General features: G+C 44.3%; 1 protein-coding gene across 20 annotated transcripts in view; it reads left to right on the top strand.

Annotated features, from left to right (window-relative positions):
* The window catches only part of LOC123520026 (spectrin beta chain, non-erythrocytic 1-like), a 182,395-nt gene that overhangs the window by 96,672 nt on the left and 73,223 nt on the right, over nt 1–12,500 (top strand). For all 20 annotated transcript variants that reach the window (XM_045281866.1, XM_045281858.1, XM_045281852.1 and 17 more), the window contains exons 4-9: nt 9,014–9,130; nt 9,476–9,584; nt 10,495–10,659; nt 11,151–11,263; nt 11,744–11,931; nt 12,140–12,365. In XM_045281866.1, coding sequence (XP_045137801.1) covers nt 9,014–9,130; nt 9,476–9,584; nt 10,495–10,659; nt 11,151–11,263; nt 11,744–11,931; nt 12,140–12,365 — 918 coding nt within the window. The remainder of the gene's footprint in view (nt 1–9,013; nt 9,131–9,475; nt 9,585–10,494; nt 10,660–11,150; nt 11,264–11,743; nt 11,932–12,139; nt 12,366–12,500) is intronic.

The raw sequence follows: 12,500 nt of genomic DNA, 5'->3' as shown, positions 1-12,500 counted from the left end.
AAGAAGAGGGCAATGGAAGATTATTTGTTATCTTCTTAATCATTATCAGTATTGCTTTTATCATTTTCACTATCCTCCTTCTCCTCCTCCTCCTCCTCCTCCTCCTCCTCCTCCTCCTCCTCCTCCTCCTCCTCAACTTCAGCGTCGTAAGTTCATCTTCAGATTCAGGCAAGATCAGAGCTTGTTATTTCAATGGCCGTAGTCTACGAAATAAATTTAAAGCTCTTATACATCAAGAAAACTATGACATCATCGGCATCACAGAAACTTGGATTAATACAACACACAGAGATTACCTCGCAGAATACTCACTTGATGGCTATAACATTTTTAGTAGCGAAAGATCTCACCGTACAGGGGGCGGTGTAATGTTTTACGTTAAAAGTACTCTTCGTGCTCGCGTGATGCAAACTTCAACCATTGCAAACATAGATGTCAATTTCATTCATATAGAAAATAAATCCCGAAGAATATCATTAGGTCTCGTCTATCGTCCTCCAGCCCAGTCACCCGCCACAGACGAACAATTGTATGAACAAATCGCGGACATTTGCTGCGTAAACAATTGCATAATTATGGGAGATTTTAACCTTCCAGTCACAAGGTGGGGCGAACCACTGACAGCTCACGCTGGCCAGCAGCTGTATAATAGCATGCTTGAAAGCTCCCTCCACCAACACATCAAGCATCCGACAAGAGGAAACAATATCCTTGATATCGTTCTAACAAATGATGAGAATACTATTGAAAATGTGGAAATTGGACCAGAATTCAGTTCCAGCGATCATCGCACCTTAAAATTCACCATAAATTTTGACAAAGGAAAAGTGAATGAAAGTAAAGAAAAAGTGCCAGACTATCGGCGTGCAAACTACACAAGACTCCGTATGCAGCTTGCATCCATTGACTGGAATATACTGCTGGAAACACCAGATGTAGATAAGACATGGGAGGTGTTTGCTGAAAAGATAAATGATACAGCTAAGATGTGTATACCACTAAGAAACAGAAGGAAAATACTAAACACCAAACCGAAATGGTGGAATAATGAAATTAAAAGCTGTCTTCTAGCAAAGAAAGAAGCATACAACAAATACAAATTAACACAGCATAATAATGATAAATTAGAGCATGACAGATTGCGTAGAAAAGCAAAAAAGTTGATAAAAAGCAGCAAAAAATCTGTAGAAGCTCAGATCGCAAACTCCTGTAAAACCAACCCAAAGGAATTTCACAGTTATGTAAAATCCAAAAGAGTCTTAGCCTCAACAATTGGTCCACTCATAACAGAAAACGGAAACCAAATAGATAACGAAGCTGAAATGGCAAACGTCCTAAATAGATTCTTCTCAACAGTCTTCACGACTGAAGATGTCCAAAATAGTCTGCCCATGCCAGAGCCTCAGGCACAAGGCAAAACACTGCCTGACTTCATAGTTACAGAAAATGAAATCCTCACAGTCATGAACAGCATGAACGTAAACAAAACGCCTGGACCAGACAAGATATCACCCAGGCTTCTCAAAGAAGCGAAAAATGAGCTCGTGAAACCACTCACGATTATATTCAATAAAACTTTACAAGCAGGAAAGTCCCCAGGAGTGGAAGCTAGCAAATGTCACGCCCATTTTCAAGAAAGGAAATAAATCACTCCCAGCTAATTACAGACCAATCAGCCTTACTTCAGTAGTGTGCAAGCTGATGGAAACGATAATCAGAGATAAGATTGTCAAATTTTTAGAAGAAAATAAGATCATGAAGGATTCACAACATGGTTTCAGAAACAAGAGATCCTGCTTAACAAACCTACTAGACTTCTTTTATGAAGTTTTTAACTCGTATGACGAGACAAAAGCAGTGGATGTTATTTATCTTGATTTCCAGAAAGCTTTCGACACTGTCCCTCACAAGAGGCTAATCAGCAAAGTAAAAGCTCACGGCATAGCTGGAAATACCCTGAAATGGCTGGAAGACTGGCTCTCTGACAGAAAGCAACGAGTTGTTATAAATGGAAAAGAATCAGAGTGGCACAATGTGAAAAGTGGTGTTCCTCAAGGCTCTGTATTAGGACCAGTTCTTTTCATTGTTTATATTAATGATATTGATGAAGGAATCACTTGTAAAATAAGCAAATTCGCGGACGACACCAAAATAATGAGCAAAGTTACATCAACGTCACAATGGCAAGAACTACAGTGTGACTTAAATAAACTGACACGCTGGGCAGAAAAATGGCAAATGAAATTCAATATAGAAAAGTGTAAAGTCTTACACATTGGAAGTAACAATGTACAAGCAAAATACGTAATGAGTAATGTACCTCTGGAAAGTGCTGAGAATGAAAAAGATCTTGGTGTTGTGGTGTCTAAAGATCTCAAGCCGAGCAAACACTGCACAGAAGCAGTAAAGAATGCAAATAAATTAGTTGGGTTCATTGGAAGAACCTTTGAATTTAAATCAGAAAAAGTTATCCTTACTTTATATAACTCATTGGTGCGTCCTCAGCTTGAATACTGTGTGCAGTTCTGGTCACCATATTACAGAAAAGACATTGAAAAACTGGAAAGGATCCAGCGTAGAGTGACCAAGATGATTCCGAGATTGAGAAACAAGCCGTATGAGGAACGACTGGAAGCATTAAATTTATTCAGCTTAACAAAGCGCAGGATAAGAGGAGACCTAATCGAAGTTTTCAAAATTTTTCAGGGATACAACAACCTTGATGTCAATAAATATTTTACTATTGATCATTCCACCATAACAAGGAATAATGGATTTAAAATTACACCAAAACGCTTTAAAACCCACGAGGCAAAGCACTTTTTCTTTAATAGAATAGTTAACATTTGGAATAAGCTTCCTTCAGAAATAGTAAACAGTACTTCCATTGCATCATTCAAAAACAAAATTGATAAATATTTAAAGAATAACCCCAACAAGCTCTCTTCTTGTCTGAATAATTAAACATGATACTATATTAACTTTCTTATAGATAGACATGTAGAGTTCACCGTAGGGTGAATAATAGAATCTCCTTTCATCCTTTCCTGTGAAAATTCCATGTCAGTTTTTCCATACTGCATGGTACTTTTCCAAGCTATTTTCCATGCCAGCGAAAGCTGGAGGGAGTGGTGGGTAGGGAGGAGCCTTCTCCTGTACTGTCCTGTCTCTCTTATCTGTAGCCAGTTAGAAGTAGTTACCAAACAGCCTCGAAAGGACCAACAGGTCTGTTGCTGTTTGGCTTTCCTTTGTATTCCTTTGTATTCCTCCTCTTCCTCTTTCTTCTCCTCCTCCTCCTCCTTCTTGTGATCCGGTGAAATGATAACCAGATCAGTAGTGACCTATTAGCGCTCTCTCTCTCTCTCTCTCTCTCTCTCTCTCTCTCTCTCTCTCTCTCTCTCTCTCTCTCTCTCTCTCTCTCTCTCTCTCTCTCTCTCTCTCTCTCTCTCTCTCTGATCATGTGTTAATTAATGTGTGTGTGTGTGTGTGTGTGTGTGTGTGTGTGTGTGTGTTTGTTTTCCGTGCGTGCGTGAGTCCCCGAAAACAAACACACACACACACACACACACACACACACACACACACACACACACACACACACACAGAGAGAGAGAGAGAGAGAGAGAGAGAGAGAGAGAGAGAGAGAGAGAGAGAGAGAGAGAGAGAGAGAGAGAGAGAGAGAGAGAGAGAATCAGCTACTTGTTCGTCAGGATGTGAATTGCAGTTTCCTTTGTGCTTAATGAACTTACGGAGGAGGAGGAGGAGGAGGGTGGGAATGGAATGGTGTTGTATGGTGAAGCTCTGGAGGAGATAGTGATGGTGGTGCGTAGACTGAATGGTGAAGGAGGAAGAGGAGGAAGAGGAGAAGGAGAAACAAAAAATATGAAAAAGATAAAACGTGATATGGTGAATACTCTTTTGAAGTGTTTCCTCTTCTTCTTCTTCTCCTCCTCCTCCTCCTCCTCCTCCTCCTCCGTGAAAAAATATTACGTCATTTAACACGTTCATTTGTTTCATGCATTGCTACGTTTTCTCTTTTCTTCCGTCACGCCTCCCCCTCTCCCTCCCCCGTCCCCAGGCAGCTGCTGTGTCGCCCATCCTCGTGTTTCCAGTGAACGCATCGCTTGTAAGGCTTCTCGGGGCTCTTTGGGGGAATGGGGTTAGTTGGGGTGATGGGGAGAGTAAGTGGGGAATTTGCTTGGTTGGTTGGGGGTATTGAGGGGTTTGATTGGAGGTTGTAGTTTAAATAGATTGTGGTGGTGTTGTTGGTGTTGGTGGTGGGTCTGATTTCTATGCTGTGTTCAGTTTCTCTCTTTATCTCTTTATCTGTTCTCTCGTGGTTGGTATTCTCTTGTATTGTTGTTATCTCTGTTGATATTTCCTTTTCATCAAGAGTAATAACTGTTTTTCTTTCATTTTGTGAGTCAGTCCAGCTTCCTCCTTTTTTTCCTTCCACTCTCCTTCACCACTATGTCTTCTATTTTCACCTCGATTTCCCCCGTGTTTTCCTGCCAATTGTCTCTTATCTCTCCCTGTTTGTATGTTCTCAGTTATTATACCGTCTTCCTTCTTGCCCACCAGTTTTTATTCAGTCTTTCGTCTCTTCCTCATACTTTCCCATAATTCTTTCCTTTCTTTTCACCGACTCGTTTTTCCTTCCCATTTTCATGATCAGTTACAATTTGAATGTTCCGGGCTCGTCGTGAACGCGTGAATGAGAGAACACATGCCTAGCGGGTGAGTGTGAAGAAGGCATGGAGGGGGAACTAAACAGACATGCGGGGGTGAAGGAGAGGGAAGATGTGGCGGACTGGAGAGGCTGGAGGGTCTTGACGGGCGTGGCGAAAGATGGGCGGGAAGGCGGGAAGACCTAGGTAGACACAGAGGCGCGCCGGCCAGCCTCCTCAGGGCCTCCCATGTAGATAAATTAGTTCGTAAATCATGTAGCGCCTCTTGGATTGTATGTGGGCGGCCAGGAGGCGGGGCAGGGGCAGGGAGGGAATGGGTAGTCTTGGATGGGTGAGGAGGGAGCGCGGTCGGGTTGAAAGGGGGTATGTTGGGTGGAGAAAGGGTGTGGAGGCACTGGGAGGGAGTGTAGTGGAGAAGGCAGGCCGGGAAGGGAAGGTGGGGTGGGGGGTGGTGGAGGGAGGAGGCGGGGGTGATGTAATGGCGGCATGACTTGCAAGGTACACACTTCGTTTCAGAGAAGAATGAACGGGAGGGTAAAATGTTAAACTAGGTTGAGGGGCTGCCTTGGTTATGTTACTACTACTACTACTACTACTACTACTACTACTACTACTACTACTTTGATGTTGCCTGCTGCTAGGGGTGGAGATGGTAGTGGTGGTGTACTGTAGGGGCCGCTGTGGGGTGCCAAGCAGTAGTAGACAGTGCCACACAAGGTATTCATTATGACTCGTCCTTGCCTCCTACCAAGAACTGTGTATTCATTCTGCAATAGTTTTAGCGTCTGCTTCGTTCTCAACACGTAGACATTGTCCTTGGGAATTATACGTGAAGTTTTCTCATGAATTATTAAGGACTGAGGCAACAGTATCTACGTTTGGCGCTAAAAACTGTAACCTGACAACAGCGTGCCGTGCGGGAGGTCGAGGCGAGGTGGGGCGGTAGGGGTCCTAGGGGAGGCTGGGGTTGGTTCCCGCGTCCGGCACTCATTGTCACCCTCCTCCCCCTCTCTCTCACCGCCGCCCCTACCGTAGAGGCCCCTCGCACCCTCCACCCGGCCCGTGTTTGCCTACGCCCAGCCCACGTCCGTGTTTGAATGCCTGATCCGTTACTGAGGGCTGCGGGTGGCGGCGCTCCCTCAACCGGCGAGCGCCCTTTGTCAGGCGGGGCGGGCGGGGGCGCAGCAGTGAGGCGCGAAGCTGAAAATTTAGCCGTGATAGTCATGGTGTGCGTAGGCAGGCGGCAGGTGTAAGCAGCGCTGAGGAAGGCAAGGACTGGGACAGGTTTGCACGCCACCCACACCCTCCACGCTGCAGCAGAGAACAGATAGCGGTTGGTTGTTGTCATGATGAGACGGATGTACAACAGGCGCGTGTAAGGTGCCACAACAACCACCACCACCACCACCTTCAGACTTCTTCGTGATCTTGCATCCCTCAGAGGCGGCATTGAGCATTGCGGTGGTGATATGATATGTGAGCCAAACCTGGAAAAAATAGTGCCTCCAATAAGGCTAAGAGAAAAGATGCTGCTCACGTGACGTCATTAGAAATAAATAAGAAGAAAACTAAGAACAGACATTCTGATTTATTATTTCAACCATTTTAGGCATACAATAGTGATACATTACTGCATGTCAACCAGAGAGAGAGAGAGAGAGAGAGAGAGAGAGAGAGAGACTTGAGAACCCGTCTAATGTCTGAGCCTTTGAAAATAACTCGTATGGAAAACCTAAATCGTCCCAAAATCAGTGACTACTTCAGCACTGCATCTCCCCTACCCCAGCCCAGCCTCTGCCTTCCTTGGCTCTCCTCCTCCTCCTCCCCTCCCCGCCCTCCTCCCAGGCGTGGGTCTGCTGGCTGGCTTACATCATCGGGCGGCACTGTTAGGCAAGGAACTGATGGGAGCACGTGGGGTGTGGTGGTGGTGGTGGTGGTGGTGTTCTGTATGACGTATCAGTGGTTACGTCATGTTTAATTTTAGTTTCCACAGCGTCGGCAAGGCACAACATTACACTCGTGGTTAGATGGATGGAGAAATTGTGTTGATATTATTCTGCCAAGCAACGTGTTGAAATCATGAAACTGGATCCTTATTGACAGACAGGCCGTACAGACAGACAGACAGACACGTAGATAGATGAAAGGAACGGTAAATTAAGAGGAGAGACTGACTGACTTACTGATTGATTGAGGAGAAACTTATTGATTGATTGATTGATTGACTGACTACACTGGCTGACTTACAGAACCGTTTGTGTAGAGAAATAGGTAATATTGCTAAGTGAAATGAGATAGACCATGGACCAGTGAGTCACGGTAACTTTTAAGGCGCACAATCCCATCAAACTTGCATTGACGAATAGGCATATCGTTAACCCCTTCAGTACCATGACGTGTTTTCGTATTTATTCTGCTTACTATTTGGCGATTTTTATACAACTTCAAAAACTCGTGTGGGGATTGAAATAGTGAAGACTGCATTAATCTTCTGACCTCCATTGACCCTTCCTAATGTAAATGAAATCGTCTTATCGTACCAAAACTCGTGGTAAAAATGCGTCCCAGTACTGAAGAGGGGAAGTAAAAATGAGATAGACCATGAACTAGAGTGTCACGATAACTTAAAAGGTGCACAACCCCATCAAACTAATGCATGCCTGTCACTTTCCACCCTTTTGGAAATACACTGGCAGTCCACTTATATTCCACCCTGACATAGAAATCCGAAAAAAAACACAAACACAAAACGATAACGGCAGAACAAAAGAACAATGAGTCACGCATCTAACACTTGAATTTTCTGTCTAGCGAACTCTCCACACACGCTGCCATTATCACAAAGCTATCTCCATTTCATCACCGTCTACCCTTTGACGTTACAGCGGTGAATTAATAGCCAGCCACTCCTAATAACAGCAGGCAGGTGATGGGATTGCACCGAGGGGAAGATATGAAGAGGGCCAGCCGATTTATCTTGCATAGTCTTCCGTTTCTTTGTGGAGGTCGGAAGTTAGGCCACACCCGCCTGCCCGCCACGCCCTCACTTCTGCTGGCGTCCCTCCCGATAAAACGTTAAAGAGGAGGAGGAGGAGGAAAAGAATAAAAAAAAAGAAGAAGAAGAAGGTTTATTGGCTTATCAGTACTAAACCATATTCCAAGGAGAGAGAGAGAGAGAGAGAGAGAGAGAGAGAGAGAGAGAGAGAGAGAGAGTTTAATTTTCATACACTCAATTCGTTATTAGTGTAAGATGTGCAGGTTATTGTGGGTAGTAGATGAATGGACACACACACACACACACACACACACACACACACACACACACACACACACACACACACATCATAAATCACGGAAAAATGCTACTTTTTCTTTCCGTTAACGGCGAAGCGTGTAGTAAGGAAAGGAGGAGGAGGAGGAGGAGATAACCATGACATCACCAGGAGGGAGGGTAGAGAGCAAGTGAGTGCTTCCCTCCTTCCCTCCCTCCATCTCTCCCTCTATCCCTCTTTTCTCTCTCTTTCCCGCCTTCCTTCCTTCCTTCCTTCCTTCTTTCCCCTCCCTGCGTGATAATAGAACACCTGGCTCATGACGTAATACTTAACGGACCCCTCCAAGCTCCGTCAGTAGTCTGTTTGATGGCGAGAGTTTTTCCTTTTCCCTGACTTCCGCCTGGGTGCATTTCGTCGGGGTAGGGAAGGGGGGGAAGGGGCGAGATAAACTGTCGTGGTCGTGGACTCTTGGTGTTGGCTGCAGTAAGAGACGCGACGTAAGTGATGATAAGATTGTCCACACACACACACACACACACCCGGTAGCTCAGTGGTTAGAGCGCTGGCTTCACAAGCCAGAGGACCGGGGTTCGATTCCCCGGCCGGGTGGAGATATTTGGGTGTCTCTCCTTTCACGTGTAGCCCTTGTTCACCTAGCAGTGAGTAGGTACGGGATGTAAATCGAGGAGTTGTGACCTTGTTGTCCCGGTGTGTGGTGTGTGCCTGGTCTCAGGCCTATCCCAAGATTGGAAATAATGAGCTCTGAGCTCGTTCCGTAGGATAACGTCTGGCTGTCTCGTCAGAGACTGCAGCAGATCAAACAGTGAAACACACACACACACACACACACACACTTGGTCAGGTTTGTTTTCCAGAGAGAGGTAAGAGTTCGTTGGTTCGACGAGGTTCGATTATGTATACATTTTTTTGTATAGTCACGCTTTAACTTTGGTGGCGTAAAACTCTCTCTCTCTCTCTCTCTCTCTCTCTCTCTCTCTCTCTCTCTCTCTCTCTCTCTCTTGTCACCACGATAACCTCTCCTCTCCTGTGCAGGTTCGCCTGGAGAGCATTGGCGCCGAGGACATAGTGGATGGCAACCCGCGCCTCATCCTCGGCCTCATCTGGACCATCATCCTCCGCTTCCAAATTCAGGAGATTGAAATTGACGTGGTGAGTTGAGAACCGTGTGTTGTGATGACTGGAATTGTTGGTACTGAGTGGCAGAGATTAAAAAAAACTCCATTTTTTTCTCCTGTTGACGCGGTAAGTGGAGAACTGTGTGTGATGGGGATAGAAATAAATAGTTTTGAATGTAATTATGTGTGTATTAGTAAAGGGAAAGAAAATGCATGTCTATATTTTATTTATCTTTAATCAACAGGCAGTTTAGATGTCATGGAATATTTTTCCCTAAATCACCAACTCGTATTATTATTAGTGTCAAAATATAGTTTGTTTTTATGTACGTATCTTGTTGTCATGGAAGGAAGACTAACTTTTCCTCTTTCTTCTCAGGATGAGGAGAATGAAAGCAGCGAGAAGAAATCCGCCAAAGACGCCTTGCTGTTGTGGTGTCAGAGGAAAACTGCCGGATACAGGGGCGTGCAAATTGAAGACTTCTCTCGTAAGTCACTCTCTCTCTCTCTCTCTCTCTCTCTCTCTCTCTCTCTCTCTCTCTCTCTCTCTCTCTCTCTCTCTCTCTCTCTCTCTCTCTCTCTCTCTCTCTCTCTCTCTCTCTCTCTCTCTCTCTCTCTCTCTCTCTCTCTCTCTCTCTCTCTCTCTCTCTCTCTCTCAAATTCCTTCCTAATTCTTGTAATTCTCTCCCCTCACTTTCATCAGTTGTACTTACAGGATTTAAAGGTTAGGTTGAATAAGAGAACTTAATTACGGTATGGTGCTGGACTGACATTGTTGAGCCTTCACTCCTTCACTTAGTGTATCTTGATGGACAATAATGGTCTGGTCACAGTCCAGTCTCATTATTATGTGTATTTCATTAGTGACTGAGCAACAGTGTGAATGTTTCCAGTGAAATGCATGAAATATGTGACTGGACCGTGAGTGTGCCATGACAAGTGTGGCCATCTATATAGTGTTCATTGGCTGTTGATACCTCAGTACTGTTGGCAGACTGTCACTGGTCACAGGCTGTGGAGAGCAGAGGGGACCTTGCTTACACTCACCATGTTAGCTAGTGATAGGGATCAGCATGCAGGAGTTAACAGCTTATGATCTTGTCCATTTGAGTTACTGGATGAAAGTAGTCTTTACATTATAGTTGTACTGTACTCTATTTATGATGCCAATGGCAAGGTTTCATTGCAGTGATGGATAGATTGTGACATTCCAGCTATTTCTTTGTTTTCCTGTTTCATAAGGAATGTGATAGGTTCCATAGAGAAGGGTGATTAGTGGTCATCTTTGTGTTAGGCATTCACTCAGGAGGATACTGTACAAAGGGAGTATTAGGTGTGGATGATTACAGCATGACTTGACTAATAGTTAAACTTTCACACTTCACTTTACTATTGCAGGGTCTTGGAGGGATGGTCTTGGCTTCAATGCACTCATCCACGCCCATCGTCCTGACATCATCGACTACAACTCCCTCATCCAGAAGAATCACATTGACAACCTCAACAATGCCTTCACTGTCGCAGAGACCCACCTGGGCATTGCCAGTATTCTGGACGCAGAAGGTGGGTGGGCTGGGATGGGGTGACTTGCTGCTGTGTGGTCTTTGTTTTGGTGGGGAGGATGGAAAGAGTAATGGATGGATGTGGTGGTTTGAATTAGTGTTATTTTGTGTCATTTCTTGATTTTAGCACAAAAATGCATTATATGGTTTTGTATTTAATTTCATTAATTTTTATGTTTAGTGCAGTCCTTCTCAACAATGTTTGATGTAGGGATGACAAGTTAATTGAACCTGTAAGTTAGTAAAATATGCCTGTTTTCAACATACACAATATCTGTTCCTAATTTGAAACATCCATTGACAGAACATTTGGAATATATAGATAAAGAGCTTTTGAATACAAGTTTCACTAAGAAAGTGATAGACAGCATCTAGGATGAGAATCTAATTGTCACCATGATAAATTATCCATCTGGTTTGTGTTCTTGTGCATTGGTGTGTGGTGTTGTGTCATGACAAACTCCGTGTGACACCCTCTGCATTGTCTTCCAGATGTGGATACCAACAAGCCCGACGAGAAGTCCATCATCACCTATGTTGCCTCTTACTACCACACCTTTGCCCGCATGAAGAATGAACTGAAGGGATCCAAGAGAATTGCCAATGTAAGTAACAGCTCATCATGCTATGTTTTCCATTGTCTTCTGTGGTACAATGGAACCATACATGCTTTTGGGGCAATGGGGTCTCCAAGCACATGGGTTCATACCCTGGCCATGGTCCTAGTGTAAGAAGAGCTTACACTCAGGATAATGTTTCATGAATACATAGGCTTTCAAATAGGAGGTAGCATACCCCAAAATACCCCTTCTAAGCCTGTAATTCCCATGAAGATCCCACAATGAAGTGGCAGTGCCTCAGCATGACCACGGGCACCAAACTACTTTGTGTATCCATAACTACTTTCCACAGTGTAGTATTATGGTCCACAAGACTGTCCCCTTTCCACTGAGGACTGATGGAACTATGGTGTGTGAGTGTGTGATCCCTTGTCTGGGCCACCCATATGTAAGGTTATTAGCCTGGTACATATCAGTGTTAGTTGTCTCTTTTAACATTGGTCTTTTACTTCTGTTCCTTGGTAGATCATCACTCAGCTGAAGGATGTGGATGACCTCAAACTTAAGTATGAGAAGATCCTCACATCCCTTCTGGAGTGGATCATCCGTAAGATTGTAGAGTTGGACAGCAGGAAGTTCCCAAACTCCCTGGATGGCATTCAGAAACTTCTCCTCCAATTCAAGAAATATAGGACTGAGGAAAAGCCACCCAAGTGAGAACAAGTTTGGTTTGATAGTTCTGTTGTAATCAACCTGCTTGATAGACATTGCAATTTTCAGCAGTGATGTTATGCACTCATCTGATCATGTCATTTGTAGAAAAGTCTTCAGTATTAGCAGCTTTTCTCTTGGTGTACATGTCTGGCAGTGTCACCATCACATCTCATGTTCTTCTGTGTGATGCAAGACTTCCACTTCCAGGTATAAGGAGAGGAGTGAGATCGAAGCACTGTTCTTCTCCATCAATGCAAGTCTGAAGGCACTCAACCAGCCTGTGTATGTCCCCAAGGATGGCCAGTTGATACACGACATAGAGAGGGAATGGAACAAACTGGAAAAGGCTGAGCATCGCCGTGAAGTGGCTCTCAGAGATGAGCTACTGCGACAGGAGAGACTTGAACAGTTGGCATACAAGTTTGACAAAAAGGTGAGAGGCAAGATTTAACTGTTGGTCATCAGAGTGTCATTGTGAAGAGTCTAGTTGAAGGTGTGGATGGGAGTGTAGTGTTGCCAAGTAGAAGAAAGGAAGAATGAGGTACTGAAAGATTTGTTGTGATATTTC

Source organism: Portunus trituberculatus, chromosome 46 (assembly GCF_017591435.1).
Source record: "Portunus trituberculatus isolate SZX2019 chromosome 46, ASM1759143v1, whole genome shotgun sequence".
Taxonomy (NCBI): Eukaryota; Metazoa; Arthropoda; class Malacostraca; order Decapoda; family Portunidae; genus Portunus; species Portunus trituberculatus.
The sequence above is the reverse complement of the archived record's forward strand: the minus strand, read 5'-3'. Positions and strand labels throughout refer to the sequence as shown.